At 39.8% G+C, this 17758-nt stretch overlaps 1 protein-coding gene across 1 annotated transcript; it reads left to right on the forward strand.

The window, feature by feature from the left end:
* The first annotated feature begins 278 nt into the window (after positions 1-278).
* LOC145522444 (tripartite motif-containing protein 43-like) lies at positions 279-6763 on the forward strand. The gene is made up of 6 exons (XM_081531160.1): positions 279-689; positions 1632-1727; positions 2978-3208; positions 3939-3961; positions 4471-4568; positions 6052-6763. The coding sequence occupies exons 1-6, from the start codon at positions 279-281 to the stop codon at positions 6549-6551; spliced, it is 1359 nt and encodes a 452-aa protein (XP_081387286.1). The 3' UTR covers positions 6552-6763.
* Positions 6764-17758: the final 10995 nt, after the last annotated feature.

Consider the following 17758-nt stretch of genomic DNA (forward strand, 5'->3'; position numbering starts at 1 on the left):
AGAGGAAAACAAGACCTCATCAAAACTGAGCTTCTCCTGTAGGTAGAGGGGAAAGAGGCAGAAAATAGATAGCGTTGGTGAGGCCAGTGAGAAAGTTTCCTGCAGCTCTTGAAAGCTCTCTTTGTGTTTCTGTTTTCCCTTTGTATCCAATGAAAAATCCAGATTCTCCTGCTCCTAAAGCAGTGTATTATTTAGTCACAACCCGAGTCTAATTGTGTTTGTTCCTTTTTTGTCTTTGAGAAAGAGGAATAAACTCTTGATGTTCTTCCCTCAGGAAAATGGACTCAGAAATCCCAGAAGCCTTTCAGAAGGAGCTCACCTGCCTCGTCTGCCTGAATTTCCTTCTAGACCCAGTCACCATAGGCTGTGGGCACAGCTTCTGTCGGTCCTGTCTTTGTCTTTCCTGGGAACAAGCCAAAGTCCCTGCCAGCTGTCCGGTGTGCAGACAACGATCAGAACAGACAAACCTCAAAACCAATTTTCTTCTGAAGAATCTGGTGTCCACTGTCAGAAAAGCCAATCTCAGGCAATTCCTGAAGTGTGAAGAACACCTGTGTAGGACCCACAAGCAGACAAAGAAGATCTTCTGTGAAGTCGACAAGAGCTTGCTCTGTTTGGTCTGCTCTCAAAGTCAGGAGCACAAGACTCACAGACATTGTCCTGCTGAAGAGGCTGCTGAGGAATCCTGGGTGAGTGATGCCTCCGAGAACACTTAGGAAGCTTGGGGAAGGTACACCTAAGAGATTAAAATGATGATGCTTAAACCCTCTCTTTACTGAGTTGGTAGAGAATCCACCTGCAATGCAGGAGATCCCATTTGATTCTATGTTGGGAAGATCCCCTGGAGAAGGGATAGGCTACCCACTCCAGTATTCTTGGGCTTCCCTTGTGGCTCAGCTGGTAAAGAATCCGCCTGCAATGCAGGAGACCTGGGTTTGATCTCTGTGTTGGGAAGATCCCCTGGAGAAGGGAAAGGCTACCCACTACAGTATTCTGACCTGGAGAATTCAATGCACTGTATAGTACATGGAGTCACAAAGAGTCGGACACAACTGAACAAGTTTCACTTTAATTGAGTGCCACGTACAGATCTAGTTAACGATAATAAAGTGGTGAAGCAAATAGAGCAGTATACCTGCTTTATGGAACTTGTATCCAATGGCGGGCTGATGAAGTTAACTGAAATTATTTGGGTGATATATTATTATGCTAATGACACTGTAGGACATTCATTTTAAGAAAGAAACTGACTGTAAAATCTACAAGTGCAAAAAGACTTTTCATTGGATACTGGTTTTCTAATCCTGGACAAAGAAGGAAGATATAGTACATTGGATTTGACAGGAGATAAACATAACTATATCCAAATTGTGACATAAGATGCCACAGAAGCTGAAAATTCTTCATACCTTAGGCAGATAATTACCTAATTGTGTGTGGATTTTTAGTGTAGAATTTCATACAACAGGTCATGAGAGAGGAAAAATAGGGAAACCTGATGACCTGTCATGGTCTTTTAGTGTCTCCCTCAAGGACCTTTATCTAATAATCGTCAGTACACCCCAATCTTTGGGCTCTGAAACTCCAATGTATTTGCTTTTCCTGTACTAAAATTCATAACTCTTTTACAGGAAAAGTTGGCAAACCAAATGAGATCTTTATGGGAAAAGATCCAAGAAATTGAAAGAAATCTCAAGAAAAGTGGCAGAGGAGCTGACTCTTGGATGGTAAGTAGAAGAACATATTTCTCTGAAAACACAGATTGAGGCAGACAAGGGAGAAACTTAGCCATTAATAATGTGAGCTGAAATCACCATGTATAATGAAATTCAGAGTGGGTTGAATACCATCAGAAAAAATCTTCTAATCACCATTCAACCAAAATTTTCATGCCTCTCGAGCTCTTTAGAATCCAGTGGATTGATAATTAAATCAAAAGATTCATTAGAAGAAAGTTCTAAGGTGGAGGCTTATGGTGTGATGTGGATGATTACATAGACATGATTCAGGATCTCAAGGAAAATTTCTCAAATTTAAGAGCAATTCCAGTTCTGAAGTTCAAGTAAATGTTTAAAAATCCATGAGTTATTTCAGGCACAGACTACTGCCAGTCATACATTCTAGAAAGTAACAGGCATGTCATTGGGAACCACAAACTACTTCAATCTGATTAGTACATGAGCCCAGGTGATGCAAAGCAAACATGAAGAGCAGTTTAAGGAGTATGCCCATCATGGTGAAGAGTGATTGCTCTCTGGCTAATGAGTGATAATTGGTTCAAGCTGGAGAAAATGTGATGTTAAACAAACAATTCAGGGGGAAGGGAACAAGGAGAAAGAGTTGGAGCATGAGAGAGCGAATCATTCAATACTAGGAGGAATATAAAATGGAATGAAGAGAAATGATCTTCCAAACAATGTGGGAAGAAGCTTGTGAACTTACAGGGAGGAAGAAAACTGATTCATAGAGAAAAGAACACTAGAAAGAAATGAATATGAGGCTGGACAACTGTTTGAGGGCAGGTAATAATTCTTAGGAAGATGTTTCCTGAGATTACCAGCACTGAAAGTATTATGTAACATGGCTGCTAAGAGAGAAAGCCAGGAGATACTAGGTGAAACACACGCTTACTTACTAGCATTGAAATGAGGATATTGCATATGACATATGAATCATCTATAAATTTCAATTGCTTACATGGGCTCCTTCACATTTAACAGGAAGCATATGAAAGAAATGATTCATGAAAAGATTTTCTCCAAGTGTTTCAGGAACTCCTGAATTTGATAAAAGTTGTTTGAGGAAAGGGTGGATTTGGTTACTGATCAATTAAAAAGAATGAAAACAAAGTGAAGGAAAGAGGGATGAACTTGGCTTCTGAGAATAGAGAGGGCATGCATTTAGGCTGGATGTAGCTTCTTGGGAGAGAATATGAATCAGAGCAAACTAAATGATGTTGAAATTCATCTCCCAACAGTTTTATGTGTATCGACATGTAGACATGATTAGGAGAACTTATCAGATGGCACCTCCATTTCTCCTGGAGGAAGAAGATTACTGTGTAGAAAGTATCATAAAAGAAGGCCAAAACATATGCAATCAACTCAGAAGAAGGCAAGAGGAAATAATTGGAAAGAAGAGAGAGCTCCAAGAAATACACAAGGAGCTCATTCAAATGTGCTCTAAACCAGACGTGGAGCTGCTCCAGGTAAGAACTGAGGATGTGTTTGAAATTACATTACCTGAAGTTCACACCTTTGACTTCCCTGACATGGTATATTTCTTCATCCCCTGAGACTAAGGTGGGGTTCTCTCCTACTTGGAAATATTATAGATAAAGTGCAACTCATGCAAATCATGACTGAGCAAGCTTTACAGTATTCTGGTCCAAGACATTCCCCAGGGAACATTCCAGTTTCAAAATCTCCTTTTGTAGCTTGCTTCTATTAAAACCAGAAAGGAACAGCTTATGTACTCATTCCATTTTTTGGTCTCCAAATGTACAATGGGAGACATTTGGAGAAAGCACACACGTGTGTGTATATACACATATATGTGTATAGTTACATATATGTGTACATGTATATTTCCACTTCCTGTTGGGATATACCAGGTTTCATTAGACATTAGTTTGGACCTTATTACCCTTTGTGGAAAAGCCCCAGGAAAGATCAATTTGCAGAGAGCTGAGGGTTGAATAATCAGTACTCTTGTCCTTTCTCTTTCACCTTTTGTTTTATTAACTCATCAACAAATACATTCTATCCATATAAAATATGTTGTGCCAGAGCTGTTTTTTTTTTTAAGAAAGAAAAGCAAAATAGATTTCTCAGACTGTTTCTGGTGGTGGTGATTAGAATTCTGAAGTTTTGCCAACCCAAATCCTGGTTGCCTATGTATAAGGTCTAAATTGCCTTTTTTTTTGTTTTTCTTGACAGGAATTGGAAGACAAACTGAAATGGTAAGTTTTTTGATGCTGATGAGGGCACCTGGGGGCTCTGAAAGAGATACAGCAGCATTTAACAACGTGATGATGTAACTTACCTAGATAATGCTAGATTGCTTGTGTATGTGTGTCTGCACCGGGTTTACTGAGTATGAGTTCTTGCTCAAAAGGAAGTTAGCCTTTTTGCTCCTGTGGCAGCGAGAGGTATTATCCAGCTCAATGCAAAAATTTCTTAAAGGTCAGTAATTTCTGATTTAGATTTTAAAATCATAAGCACATAGAAGTGCAAAGACTAGTTTTTCCCAGGTTTGAGGTTAGAGAGGCAATTACCTCTGAGAAATGGGCTGGAATCAGGGCAAGAAGAAGAGTGAGAATAAATTCCCCCGAACAGCACAATTCTATCCCATGAGGGTGGAGAAGGGATTTAGATGAAGAATGTTGCGCTAAAGGACACTGACTTACCGTAAAGGCTGTGTATAAAAGCCCTGGGCAGCAGAAGGATGAACCGCATCTTCCTCTTACAGGCATGAGTCCGCACAGCTGCACGTGCCGCAGCCTCTGCTCCCAGAACTCCCTGCGCGCCCCATGTCCGGGCTGATGGACGGGCTCAGCCGCTTCCAGGGTGAGTATCACCCACCGATGTGTCTGCTCTGCAGGGTCCCTCAGAGATGGTTTCTGTAGACAGTCTTTCCCTCTTCATCTCTCAGCTTGTTCAGAACAGCCTGCAAAAGGCATGTACAGACGTGTGCGGTCACAGCGTCACTAAAATGCTCTACAGAATACACACAGGCTGGTGCAGGCACTGATGCGATTCATGCCTCATCATCAATTACTTATAAATTTGAATAACCTGTATAATGAAGAAAAGGACATACTCCAAAAATGGCTCCTGGATCCCTAGAAATATCATCACGTACCATGTCAGTTGTTCACTGAGTTCTAGAAAACTGGTAATTAATACAGGACATTAAAATTTCAGAGTTTAAGTGCAGTTAGAGTTTTAAAACTTTTTTTAAGAATACATTTTCTTTTTTATTTATATTATTTTTAGAATATTTCTTTATTTAGTTTTAACCACACTGGGTCTTTGTTGCTTTGCCCAGGCTTTCTCTAGCTGTGGTGAGCCAGGTTCCTCTTCATTACAGTGGTGGCCTTCTCTTTGCAGTGGCTTCTCTTGCTGAAGAGCACAAGACACTCTTGATGAGTGAGCTTCAGTAATTGTAGCATGTGGGCTCAGTAGTGGTGGGTCCTGGGCTCAAGAGCACAGGCTCGGTAGTCGTAATCCACAGGTTCAGTTGCTCCACAAATGTGGAATCTTCCCAGATTAGGACTGTCCCCTAAGTTGGCAGGAAGCATCTTATCCACTGTGCCACCAGGGAAGTCCTAAAAACATTCTTGCTTTAAAATTTTAGCAATTGAAGGTATAAAGTGCTTTTTCCATTCACATAATTTGACAAAATGCATAAGCCTCAAAAATCAAATGCAGAAATCAGAAGGAAGCAAATGGTTGGTTGATGAGGCCACAGTGAGCTCCATGATAAACCGCACCCTGCAGGGTGACTGAGCAGGAAGCGGAAGACTAGGCCTCAGTTTGGAACCACAGATCAAAGACAGAAAAGCCCTACAAAGAAACCACTTTGAAGAGGCCATCCTTAGGCTTTACTTCTTCAGTGTCTGTTTGCTAACTTAACTTAATTGGTAGAGTTATCACCAATTTTCCATTCTATAATGTAGCTTTTTTTCCTTGCACAGTGATGGTGGTGACAGTGGGGATAAGATATGCTGTCATGGTCTTAGAGGTGATCGATGCCCAGGAGTCCAATGTTTTAGATGTCATAAATATACAATATTACACCCAACCAAAAGTCACCTTGACCTCCCTCTAACTTATAATCTCTGAACTTGCAGGAAGTTTTTTCCATTTTACTTAGTTCTTTCTTCAGCAGATATGCCAGCAATATTTAAATTCAATACTTTCCAATCAGAACTTCCCTTCCAATCTTACAATATATTTCCAGTAAGACTCCAGGTGGACCACCTTCTCTGGTAGATAATTTGATTTTTAACATTGATTTTGACTGGCATTTTCTCTCATCTCTCCACAGTCAACTTTTCATTCAGTAATGAAGTCAGCAGTCAGCACATCAGGCTGTTTGATGATGCAAGAAATCTGAAGTATGAACATGACAGCCTCCCTGTGTCTTTGGATGGTGGAACATCGAAGTATTTTGCTACATGGGGAGACCAGAGCTTCACCTCCGGCAAACAGTACTGGGAAATGCTCGTGGACAGCTCTTGGGACTGGGCTGTAGGCGTCTGTAAGGATTCCTGGATAAGGAAGGATGACGGCATACTGGAAGAGTCCAACAGGGACAATTTTCTCCTTGTGTGTGTAAAACAGGATGACCATTACCAACTCTGGACCACCACCCCCACCACACCTCTGTACATAGAGAGACCTCTGGGCAGGGTTGGGGTGTTCCTTGATTGTGACAGTGGGAGTATTAGTTTTATGGATGTTGTCAAGCGCACCCTCCTTTGGAGGTACGATGATGGCGTGTGCACTTTCCCTGTCAGGCCCTTCATCTGCACTGGCCACAGGTGAGAAGGCTGAGTCACAGCCCAGATGGGATGCTCAGGATTCCTTCTCTGAGGGAGCCCTTGTCCACTGCAGCATATCAAGGAGACTTCCTGATCTTTAGGCTCTTTCTACTGTAATGGATCCTCCTTTATTGTTATTTGATGTGAAGTTAGTGTCAAATGCAAACTTCACTTGGTTGTCCTCCACATTCCTGACAATAAATTCTTCTCTTGTTACCATGTGTCCAGAATATATGCTGTAGTTTTTCACTTACTTCATGAGGTTCCTAAATTCACCATAATATGACCATGTGCTTCCCACTTCCTGGACCTCAATACAGCAACCCAGAACCTGCACAGAATAGGCAGACCTGGTCACCAACCAGGCCTCCGTCAGCCTGCAAACTTCTGCTTCCTGATAATCTACTCTGCCCCAAATACATCTATTCACCCTCAGGATGAAATCTGATTTGCAGAGAAATTGCCTTTGCCCTGGAAACTGGGAAAAGCATTTCTTTTAGAGAACTCAGAATTTGCCTGTCTTTTTCTAATACAATAGTATAAGGGAAAAGATAGACAGAAACAATCTCCTAAAGGAAGGACCCTAAGGCTTCCATTTGGCATATCTGAAATATAACCATCATTATCACCATACTTGAGGGCCATTGTTAAATAGGACTACTTGAAGACACCTGGTGTGATTTTTAGGACCATGGATATGATAACCCAGAAAGTTAAGTCAATGAGGGTGGGATAAGCAGGTCACAGTGACAATACATGTTCTTGTTGGGATAAAGCTGGATGGTGTGGAATTTCATTGCACTACATAGAATGGCTCACAATTAAATAAATGTAAATAATTTATTTCTGAGATTTTCCATTTAATATTTCCTGAAAAAGGTTTTAACCCCCTGGGTAACTGAAATCAAGAAAAGCAAAACTGCAGATGAGTGGATTACTGTATATTAAAAAAAATAATAATCTAGAGAAAGGAGTGAGAGCAGTGTTTGGACTTTGAATAATTTCTAAGTTTTCCTGTGGGTCATGTTACTCTGGAACACAGGATTAACAACTAGGTCATCAAAAAAAAGAAAAAGAAAAAAAACAGCAAGTAATGAACCTTGTATACCATGGGGCCTTGCATAAATATGAATTTCCACTATAACAAAGAGAATTTGTCTGAATTTGTCATATTGTCAATAAAGCATTAATATGTGGGTTATTTCTGAAAAATAACAGGATTTTTGAAAGTAACCAGTTAATACAATTGCCTTATATTAATGTGTCTGAAGAATAATCAGACAGATAGTTGAAAGAAAGGATGACACAAACATATTAGTACACATCATGAACTGAAATGAAAGTGAAAGTCACTCAGTCGTGTCCGACTCTTTACAACCCCATGGAATACAGTCCACGGTATTCTCAGGCAAGAATACTGGATTGGGTCACCTTTCCCTTCTCCAGGGGATCTTCCCAACCCAAGGATCGAACCCAGGTCTCCCACATTGCAGGCAGACTCTTTCCAAGCTGAGCCACAAGGGAAGCCCAAGAATACAGGGGTGGGTAGCCTATCCCTTCTCCAGGGGATCTTTCCAACCCAGGATTCAAACCAGGGTCTCCTGTACTACAGGTGAATTATTTACCAACTGAGCTAAAAACCTAAAACAAAATAAGTTAATAGATGCTTAAGAATAATTTAAACTTACATTAATTTAAACATAAATTTAAATCATGTTAGTAATTGGAAATTCTGTCTTAAAGCTTTGGAGCGTCAACTTTAAAGATCACAATCAGGACAATAATATATCATCACTATTAATGTCGTTTTAGACAACTGGCACAACACAGTATAAAACCTCAAGTATGATCATTATTTCTCATGTAACAATTGTTCATATGAAACACCCTAATAAACAATAAATTAAAAAAATTAAAAGTATACAAAAAACAAAAGAAAATAAATCACTAAGATTACTTCTAGAAACAAGATTAATATTCAAACTCAATTTTTTTTGTATATAGAAGATACAACTACTTATAAAAGACACAATTGTTCATGAAAACAAAAAAAGGAAAAAAGCCAGGAACCTAGAGAGGGAGAAAAGAACAAATAATGAGAAGGCCTTAATCTTCCAATATCATTCATACATCAGTGGGATATGTATTAGTGAAAAAGAGTCAGGATTTCTGCTAAGAATAAATGCAGAAACTGGCTGGAAAATAAGTGGAGTACCTCATTCAAATCAAACATGAATTTTTTTTCTATTTTTACTTTTCTAAGTCAGAAAGAAACACATTATTGGCAGATCAGAGCTTAACTAGACATATGGAAATAGTTCTGCCCCAGTCTATTCACTCCCAGTAGGAGAGTGGCCTACTTCTAAATTAAGGAAGTAAGGAAGTGAGATACCAAGACTTTGGAAACTTTCTTAATGTCACCTAGCCCATCTCTCATTAAAATTTCCCCACCGCAGTTCCAGTACAGGGGTCCATGAGGAGAGATCCACAGAAAAGGAATGGATCATAGAACAATGATGAGAACATTGTAGTTGGTAATTATGATTGGGGCTTTACTTTGTAAAATGTTTCCTTTATAAACTCCTTAGTAATTAAATTTGTTGTAATGAGCACAATCATAAAAATACATGAACAAAATAAAATAAGCATACAAAGCAAATTGTATAAACAAAATCATGCAAGTTGGTGATTGATGAAGCTATATATAGATGATAGCCTGGAGGGCAACAAGCAAGCACCGGAAAACTACACTTCACATGCAATCAGGAATAACAAGCAGAAAATTACTGATGATACATTTCTTCTAAGAAGGTACATTTATATTTTCTTCCTAAATGTAAATTTTCCAAACTGGCATCTCCTAATAACCCGGGCAAGGTCTTTAATGAGGTCTAAGAGTGGTCCCCTTCTTCCTTGACCCAAGAAGAAGCAGTGGAAGTAAGTTTTATTGCTAAGAACTTGCAGCAATAAAAACTCACCATTTTTCGTGAAAATTTTGGGCACATCTATGTTAATATACTGGGAGTTGCATTGTCAGTCAATGGACTATAAGATTTATAGTTAAAGTGAAGCGAATAGTTATCATAAGTGTATCAGGTTTGCATCAGCTAGGGTTCAATTATAGAAGGAGAGTGAGAGAAAGACAGAGCTCCTGGTCACAGGGGATTTGCTCCTGTGATGGCTACGGAAAAGTGTGAGGACAGGAGGGCGCTTCCTCAGAGAGGGTAAATACAAGCAGGCTGGAATCCGAGTTATTCAGGGCAAAGCTGTTGCCCTCAAGGAGGCTGAGGCATTGGGAGTAGTGCTGATCCACTTATTCTCTGGACTTTTATTCCAGGAGTTTCTTTACATTCTTTTAAAGACCTCCTGTTGATTAAATCAGGTGCATCTGCATAATCTCCTTTGATTAGAGTCTATATCATGGATTTACATCCTCAAAACCTCTTCACAGCATCACCTAGATTAGTATCTGTTTGAATAATGGCAGAAGATGTGAGTGTTCAAATCTGGTGGACTACCTTAAATCCTTGTATTACAGCCTAGCCAGGTTGAAACAACAGAAACCCATTATAAGACCATATACCATTAAGCATAATTAATTATAAACAATAATTAATTATAATAAATTATAAATTAATTACAAATTTGACCAATTTAAGCTTCGTACACGGAACTGCCCACCTAGAGGATGACCTGAATATACACTCTACTTCCCAATAAATGCAACAATTTAGGAAACGCTACTGATTGCAGTGATAATAATATGGTAATGCTAATATTGAAATTTTGGTACCTTAAATCACCTTATGTGATCTTGGCTGATATCTGTGGCTTTTAATATTTAATGTTATATTCTTCAGTATTTGAATTATTTTGTAATGATTGCTGTCAATTAGATTCATTGGTTTCAAAATAGTCCTAAGTCAGTAAACCCACAAGAGATATCACAGACTCAACCATTATTTTAAAAATCATTTTTGTAATATACAGTATTGTAGTGTATACAGGGTAGGAAGAAAGAAAGAAAGTGAAGTTGCTCAGTCGAGTCCGACTCTGCGACTCCATGGACTGTAGCCTACCAGGGTTCTCCGTCCATGAGATTTTCCAGGCAAGAGTACTGGAGAGGGTTGCCATTTCCTTCTCCAGAGGATCCCTGGGTCTCCCGCATTACAGGCAGCTGGTTTACGCTCTGAGCCACGAGGGAAGCCCATACAGAGTACAGTATTTTTAATAAACTATTCTCTACGTTGTAGAATTTTCAAACATTCTACTCAACTATTTAGCAACTGAACAAATGCTTTAGAGAGAAACAAGAAGATGCATCATTCTTCTTATCAGGTCCAATCAGCAGTATCTGCCATCAACCTGATATAAGTTGATGTTAAACATAATAATGTTGCTGTTAAACGTGATTGTTGGTTAATGTAGTTTTTGGAAGGTTTCTTACCTGTAAAGTGAAGTTTCTTTTTTTTTTTTTTCCTGTTTTATAAAATGGAGTCAAAATCTGGTCTATTTTTAAAAGAAAGATAGATCATGCTTTGGTTCCTGAGGTTGTTATTGTTCAGTCACTAAGTCATGTCCCACTCTTTGCAACCTCATACATTAGCATGCCAGGCTCCTCTCCCTTCCACTGTTTCCCAGAGTTTACTCAGATTCATGTCCATTGAGTTGTGATGTTATCTAACCATTTAATCTCCTGCTGCCGCTTTCTCCGTTTCCCTTCAATCTTGTCCCGAGTCATGATTTTTTGGTTTTGTTTTTTTTCCCGATGAGTTGGCTCTTCGAATCAGCAGGCCAAAGTATTGGATCTTCAGCAACAGTACTTCCAATGAATGTCCAGAATTGATTTCCTTTACACCACAGTTCGAAAGCATCAATTTTTCTGTTCTCAGCCTTCTTTATGGACCAACTCTCACATCCATACATGACTGCTGGAAAAACCGCAGATTTGACTATTCATATCTTTGTCAGCAAGGTCTGCTTTTCAGTATGCTGCCTAGGTTTGTCATACCTTTCTTCCAAGAAGCAAGCATCTTTTAATTTCATGACTGTAGTCATGATTCCTGGTGACTTTGGTGCTCAAGAAAATAAAATTTTCTACTGCATCCACTGTTTCCCTGATTTTTTTATTTTTGCTTTTAGTGTTTTTAATGTTGAGTTTCAAGCCAGCTTTTTCACTCTCCTCTTCTCATTAAAAGAATTTTAACTCCTCTTCATTTTATGCCATTAGAGTGGTACCATCTGCATATCTGAGGTTGTTGACATTTCTCCTGACAATCCTGCTTCTATCTTGCGATTCATCCAGCCCAGAATTTTGCATGATGTACTTGGTATATAAATTAAATAAGCAGGGTGACAATATACAGCCTTGTTGTACTCCTTTCTCAATTTGGAACTGTTCCATTGTATCATGTCCGATGTTAACTGTTGCTTCTTGACCTCCATACAGGTGTCTTGGGAGACAGGTAAGGTAGTCTTGTACTCCAATCTCCTTAAGTATTTTTCACAATTTTGCAGTCCACACAGTCAAAGGCTTTAGTGTAGTCAATGAAGCAGAAGTAGATGATTTCCTGGAACTCTTTTACTTTCCCCATGATTCAATAAATGTTGGCAATTGGATCTCTGGTTCCTCTGCCTCTTTGAGATCCAGCTTATACATCTGAAAGTTCTCAGTGTGTGCACTATCGAAGTTTAGGATGAAGGACTTTGAGCATAACCTTGCTAGCATGTGAAATGAGGGCAGTTGTAGGGTAGTTTGAATAATCTTTAGTATTGCCCTTCTTTGGGATTGGAATGAAAAGTGACATTTCTTGTCCTGCGGTCACTACTGAGCTGTCCGATTTTGCTGACATATAGAGGGCAACAGTTTCATGGCATCATCTTTTAGGATTTTAAATAGCTGAGCTAAAATTCCCTCACCTCCACTAGCTTTGTTTATAGTAATGCTTCCTAAAACACACTTGACTTTCCACCTCATGATATCTGGCTCTAGATGAGTGACCACACCATTGTGGTTATCTGAGTCATTAAGATCTTTCTTGTATAGTTCTGGGAATTCTTGCAATGTTTTCTGAAACCCTTCTACTTCTATTCGGTCCTTCCCATTTCTGAGATTTTGATATTTCCAGTTTTCCTGAATAGATCTCTAGCTTTTTGTATTCTATTGTTTACCTCTATTTACTGCATTTTTTCATTTAAAAAGGACTTATCTCTCCTCACTTTTCTCTGGAACTCCATGTTTAGTTGGATGTATCTTTCCTTTTTGCACTGAGCATGGCCGAGTGGAGCTACTCTGCCCCCAAGGCCAGGGGCGGTGGCCGAGAGGAGCTACCACGCCTACGAGGTAAGGGCAGCAGCTGCACTTTGCTGGAGCAGCCCTGAACAGAGACCCTGCGTCCAAGGTAAGAGAAACCCAGGCAAGATGGTAGGCAGTGAGAGAGGGGATCAGGGGGCAGAGAGGCTGAAACTACAGTCACGGACAACTAGCCAATGTGATCACATGGACCACAGCCTTGTCTAACTCAATGAAACTAAGCCATGTCGTATGGGGCTACCCAGGACTGAGGGATCATGGTGGAGAGGTCTGACAGAATGTGGTCCACCGAAGAAGGGAATGGCAAACCACTTCAGTATTCTTGCCTTGAGAACCCCACGAACAGTATGAAAAGGCAAAAAGATAGGACATTGAAAGATGAACTCCTCAGGTCAATAGGTTCCCAATACGCTACTGGAGATCAGTGGAGAAATAACTACAGAAATAACTACAGAAAGAATGAAGGTATGGAGCCAAAGCAAAAACAACAACCAGCTGTGAATGGGACTGGTGATAGAAGCAAGATTCGAGGCTGTAAAGAACAATATTGCATAGGAACCTGGAATGTTAGGACCATGAATCAGTGCAAATTGAAAGTGGTCAAACAGGAGATGACAAGAGTGAACATCGACATTCTAGGAATCAGTGAACTAAGATGGACTGGAATGGGTGAATTTAACTCAGATGACCATTATATCTACTACTGTGGGCAGAAATCCCTTAGAAGAAATGGAGTAGCCATCATAGTCAACAAAAGAGTGTGGAATGCAGTACTTGGATGCAATCTCAAAAACGAAAGAATGATCTCTGCTCATTTCCAAGGCAAACCATTCAGTATCACGGTAATTCAAGTCTATGCCCCGACCAGTAACGCTGAAGAAGCTGAAGTTGAGCAGTTCTATGAAGACCCACAAGACCTTCTAGAACTAACTCCCGAATGCAAAAGTAGGAAGTCAAGAAACACCTGAAGTAACAGGCAAATTTGGCCTTGGAGTAAAGAATGAAGCAGGGCATAGGCTAATAGAGTTCTGCCAAAAGAACGCAATGGTCATACCAAACATCCTCTTCCAACTAACACAAGAGAAGACTCTACACATGGACATCACCAGAAGGTCGACACCAAAATCAGATTGATTATATTCTTTGCAGCCAAAGATGGAGAAGCTCTATACAGTCAGCAAAAATAAGACCATGAGAAACTGTAGCTCAGATCATGAACTCCTTATTGCCAAATTCAGACTGAAATTGAAAAAAGTGGAGAAAACCACTAGACCATTCAGGTATGACCTAAATCAAATCCCTTATGACTATACAGTAGAAATGAGAAATAGATTTAAAGGACTAGATCTAATAGACAGAATGCCTGATGAACTATGGGTGGAGGTTCATGACATTGCACAGGAGACAGGGATCAAGACCGTCCCCAAGAAAAAGAAATGCAAAAAAGCAAAATGGCTGTCTGAGGAGGCCTTACAAACAGCTGTGAAAAGATGGGAAGAGAAAAGCAAAGGAGAAAAGGAAAGATATACCCATCTGAATGCAGATTTCCAAAGAATAGCAAGGAGAGATAAGATAGCATTCCTCAACGATCAATGCAAAGAAATAGAGGAAAACAATAGAGGGAGAAAGACTAGAAATCTCTTCAAGAAAACTGGAGATACAAAGGGAACACTTCATGCAAAGATGGGCTCAATAATGGACAGAAATGGTATGGACCTAACAGAAACGGAAGATATTAAGAGGTGGCAAGAATACACAGAAGAATTGTACAAAAAAGATCTTCATGACCCAGATAATCACAATGGTGTGATCACTCACCTAGAACCAGACATCCTGGAATGTGAAGCCAAGTGGGCCTTAGGAAGCATCACTATGAACAAAGCTAGAGGAGGTGATGGAATTCCAGTTAAGCTATTTCAAATCCTAAAAGATGATGCTGTGAAAGGCTGCACTCAATACGCCAGCAAATATGGAAAACTCAGCAGCGGCCACAGGACTGGGAAAGGTCAGTTTTCATTTCAATCCCAAAGAAAGGCAATGCCAAAGAATGCTCAAACTACCGCACAACTGCACTCATCTCACACACTAGTAAAGTAATGCTCAAAATTCTCCAAGCCAGGCTTCAACAATACGTGAACTGTGAACTTTCAGATATTCAAGCTGGTTTTAGAAAAGGCAGAAGAACCAGAGATCAAATTGCTAACATCCGCTGGATCATCAAAAAGGCAAGAGAGTACCAGAAAAACATCTATTTCTGATTTATTGACTATGCCAAAGCCTTTGATTGTGTGGATCACAATAAACTGTGGAAAATTCTGAAAGAGATGGGAATACTAGACCATCTGACCTGCCTCTTGAGAAATCTGTATGCAGGTCAGGAAGCAACAGTTAGAACTGAACATGGAACAGCAGACTGGTTCCAAATAGGAAAAGGAGTACATCATGGCTGTATATTGTTACCCTGCTTATTTAACTTATATGCAGAGTACATCATGAGAAATGCTGGGCTGGATGAAGCACAAGCTGTAATCAAGATTGCCGGGAGAAATATCAATAACCTCTGATATGCAGATGACACCACCCTTATGGCAGAAAATGAAGAAGAACTAAAGAGCCTCTTGAAAGAGGAGAGTGAAAAAGTTGGCTTAAAGCTCAACATTCAGAAAACTAAGATCATGGTATCCAGTCCCATCACTTCATGGCAGATAGATGGGGAAACAGCGGAAACAGTGCCTGACTTTATTTTCACTGAAGATGGTGATTGCCGCCATGAAATTAAAAGACGCTTACTGCTTGGAAGAAAAGTTATGACCAACCTAGACAGCATATTAAAAAGCAGAGACATCACTTTGTCAACAAAGGTCTGTCTAATCAAGGCTATGATTGTTTCAGTGGTCATGTATGGATATGAGAGTTGGACGGTGAAGAAAGCTGATCGCCGAAGAATTGATGCTTTTGAACTGTGGTGTTGGAGAAGACTCTTGAGAGTCCCTTGGACTGCAAGGAGATCCAACCAGTCCACCCTAAAAGAGATCAGTCCTGGGTGTTCATTGTAAGGACTGATGTTGAAGCTGAAACTCCAATACTTTCGTCACCTGATGCACAAAGAGCTGACTCACTGCAAAAGACCCTGATTCTGGGAGAGATTGAGGGCAGGAGGAGAAGGCGACGACAGAGTATGAGATGGTTGGATGGCATCAGCGACTCAATGGACATGGGTTTGGGTGGACTCAAGGAGCTGGTGATGGACAGGGAGGCCTGGCATGCTGCGATTCATGTGGTCGCAAAGAGTCAGACACGACTGAGCAACTCAACTGAACTGAAGTGAATACTCTCTTTCTTTTCTCCATTGCCTTTCACTTTTCTTCTTTCCTCAGCTATTTGTAAAACCTCCTCAGGAAATCACTTTGCCTTCTTGTATTTCTTTTTCTTTAGGGTGGTTTTGGTCACTGCCTCCTGCACAATGTTATGAACCTCAATCTATAATTCTTCAGGCACTCTGTCTACCAAATCTCGGCCTTTGAATCTAGTCATGACTCCACTGTATAAACATAAGGGATTTGATTTAGGTCACACCTGAAGGGCCTAGTGGTTTTTCCTACTTTCTTCAATTTAAAGCCTGTATTTTACAATTAGAACTCAGGATCTGAGCCAGAGTCAACTCCAGGTCTTGTTTCTGCTTACTGTATAGAGCTTCTCCATCTTTGACTGCAAAGTACATAATCCATTTGGTGGTGTCCACGTGTAGAGCCATCTCATAGGTTGTTGGAAAGGGTATTTACTATAACCAGCTTGGTGTTTTCTTGACAAATCCTGTTAGGCTTTTCCCTGCTTCATTTTGTACTGCAGTGCTCAACTTGCCTGATATTTTGGTTGTCTCTTGACTTCCTACTTTTGCTTTTGAATCCCCTATGAAAAGGACAAGCTTTTTGGTGTTGATTCTAGAAAGTGTTGTAGGTCTTTATAGAACCAGTCAACTTCAGCTTCTTCAGCATTAGTGGTTGGGGCATAGACTTGGATTACTGTGATGTTGGATGATTTACCTTGGAAACTAACCGAGATTATTCTGTCATTTTTGAGGGTGCACCCAAGTACTGCATTTTGGACCCTTTTGTTGACTATGAGGGCTACTCTATTTCTACTAAGAGATTCTTGCCCAAAGTAATAAGTATATTTGTCATCTGGAATTAGAACTATAATATAATTTATTAAATGGAGATATTAAATTCATATTTGGGAAGTTCATTTATTGTCCAAACAACAACTTCATGGATTACAACTGTAAACTCAAGATGTGACTTTTTAGCAGAGATTGGATTGTGGCAATTGGATTAAGTAGGTCTCAAAGGTTTGACCTCAATCATTAGCATTTGAAAGTGTTTTCAACTCTGCAAAATCTGATCATGTCAACTTATACCTTTTCACAAGACTGATAACCATATCACTTGGAAGAAAAGGGTGTGGTGTTCAGAGAATATATAAAGCACCTGGTGACAATGCAAGCTCACTCTTCTCCAGAGTCCAGAGTTGTTGGGTTTGGAGTTGGCAGCACCGTACAGACTTCAGAATATTTCTGCCAGGAGGAGGTGAGCATCTAAGCTGAACTGAATTTAACAGAGTTATGGAACAGAAGTAGAACATTTCATTAACTGTACCCAGAGGTGAGTTCTAATCAAGGTAGAATTAAATTCTGTTATGTTCACTTAGAAATGGAATTTAACGGTAATTGTGGACAGAAATGTAATTTGTGTTGTTGTTGTTGTTTTTTTGTCACTAATATCTATATGTGAACACTGCATTGAGGATTTATTTTCTGTGGGATCTGAAGACAAGTAATTTCTTTTACCCACACTATGTCTAGTAACCCTTATAAAATGAGGGGGGAAAGTAGTAAACAT

The sequence above is a fragment of the Giraffa tippelskirchi genome, chromosome 10 (assembly GCF_054371585.1).
Source record: "Giraffa tippelskirchi isolate mGirTip1 chromosome 10, T2T-mGirTip1v1.2.pri, whole genome shotgun sequence".
In the NCBI taxonomy this organism is placed as follows: Eukaryota; Metazoa; Chordata; class Mammalia; order Artiodactyla; family Giraffidae; genus Giraffa; species Giraffa tippelskirchi.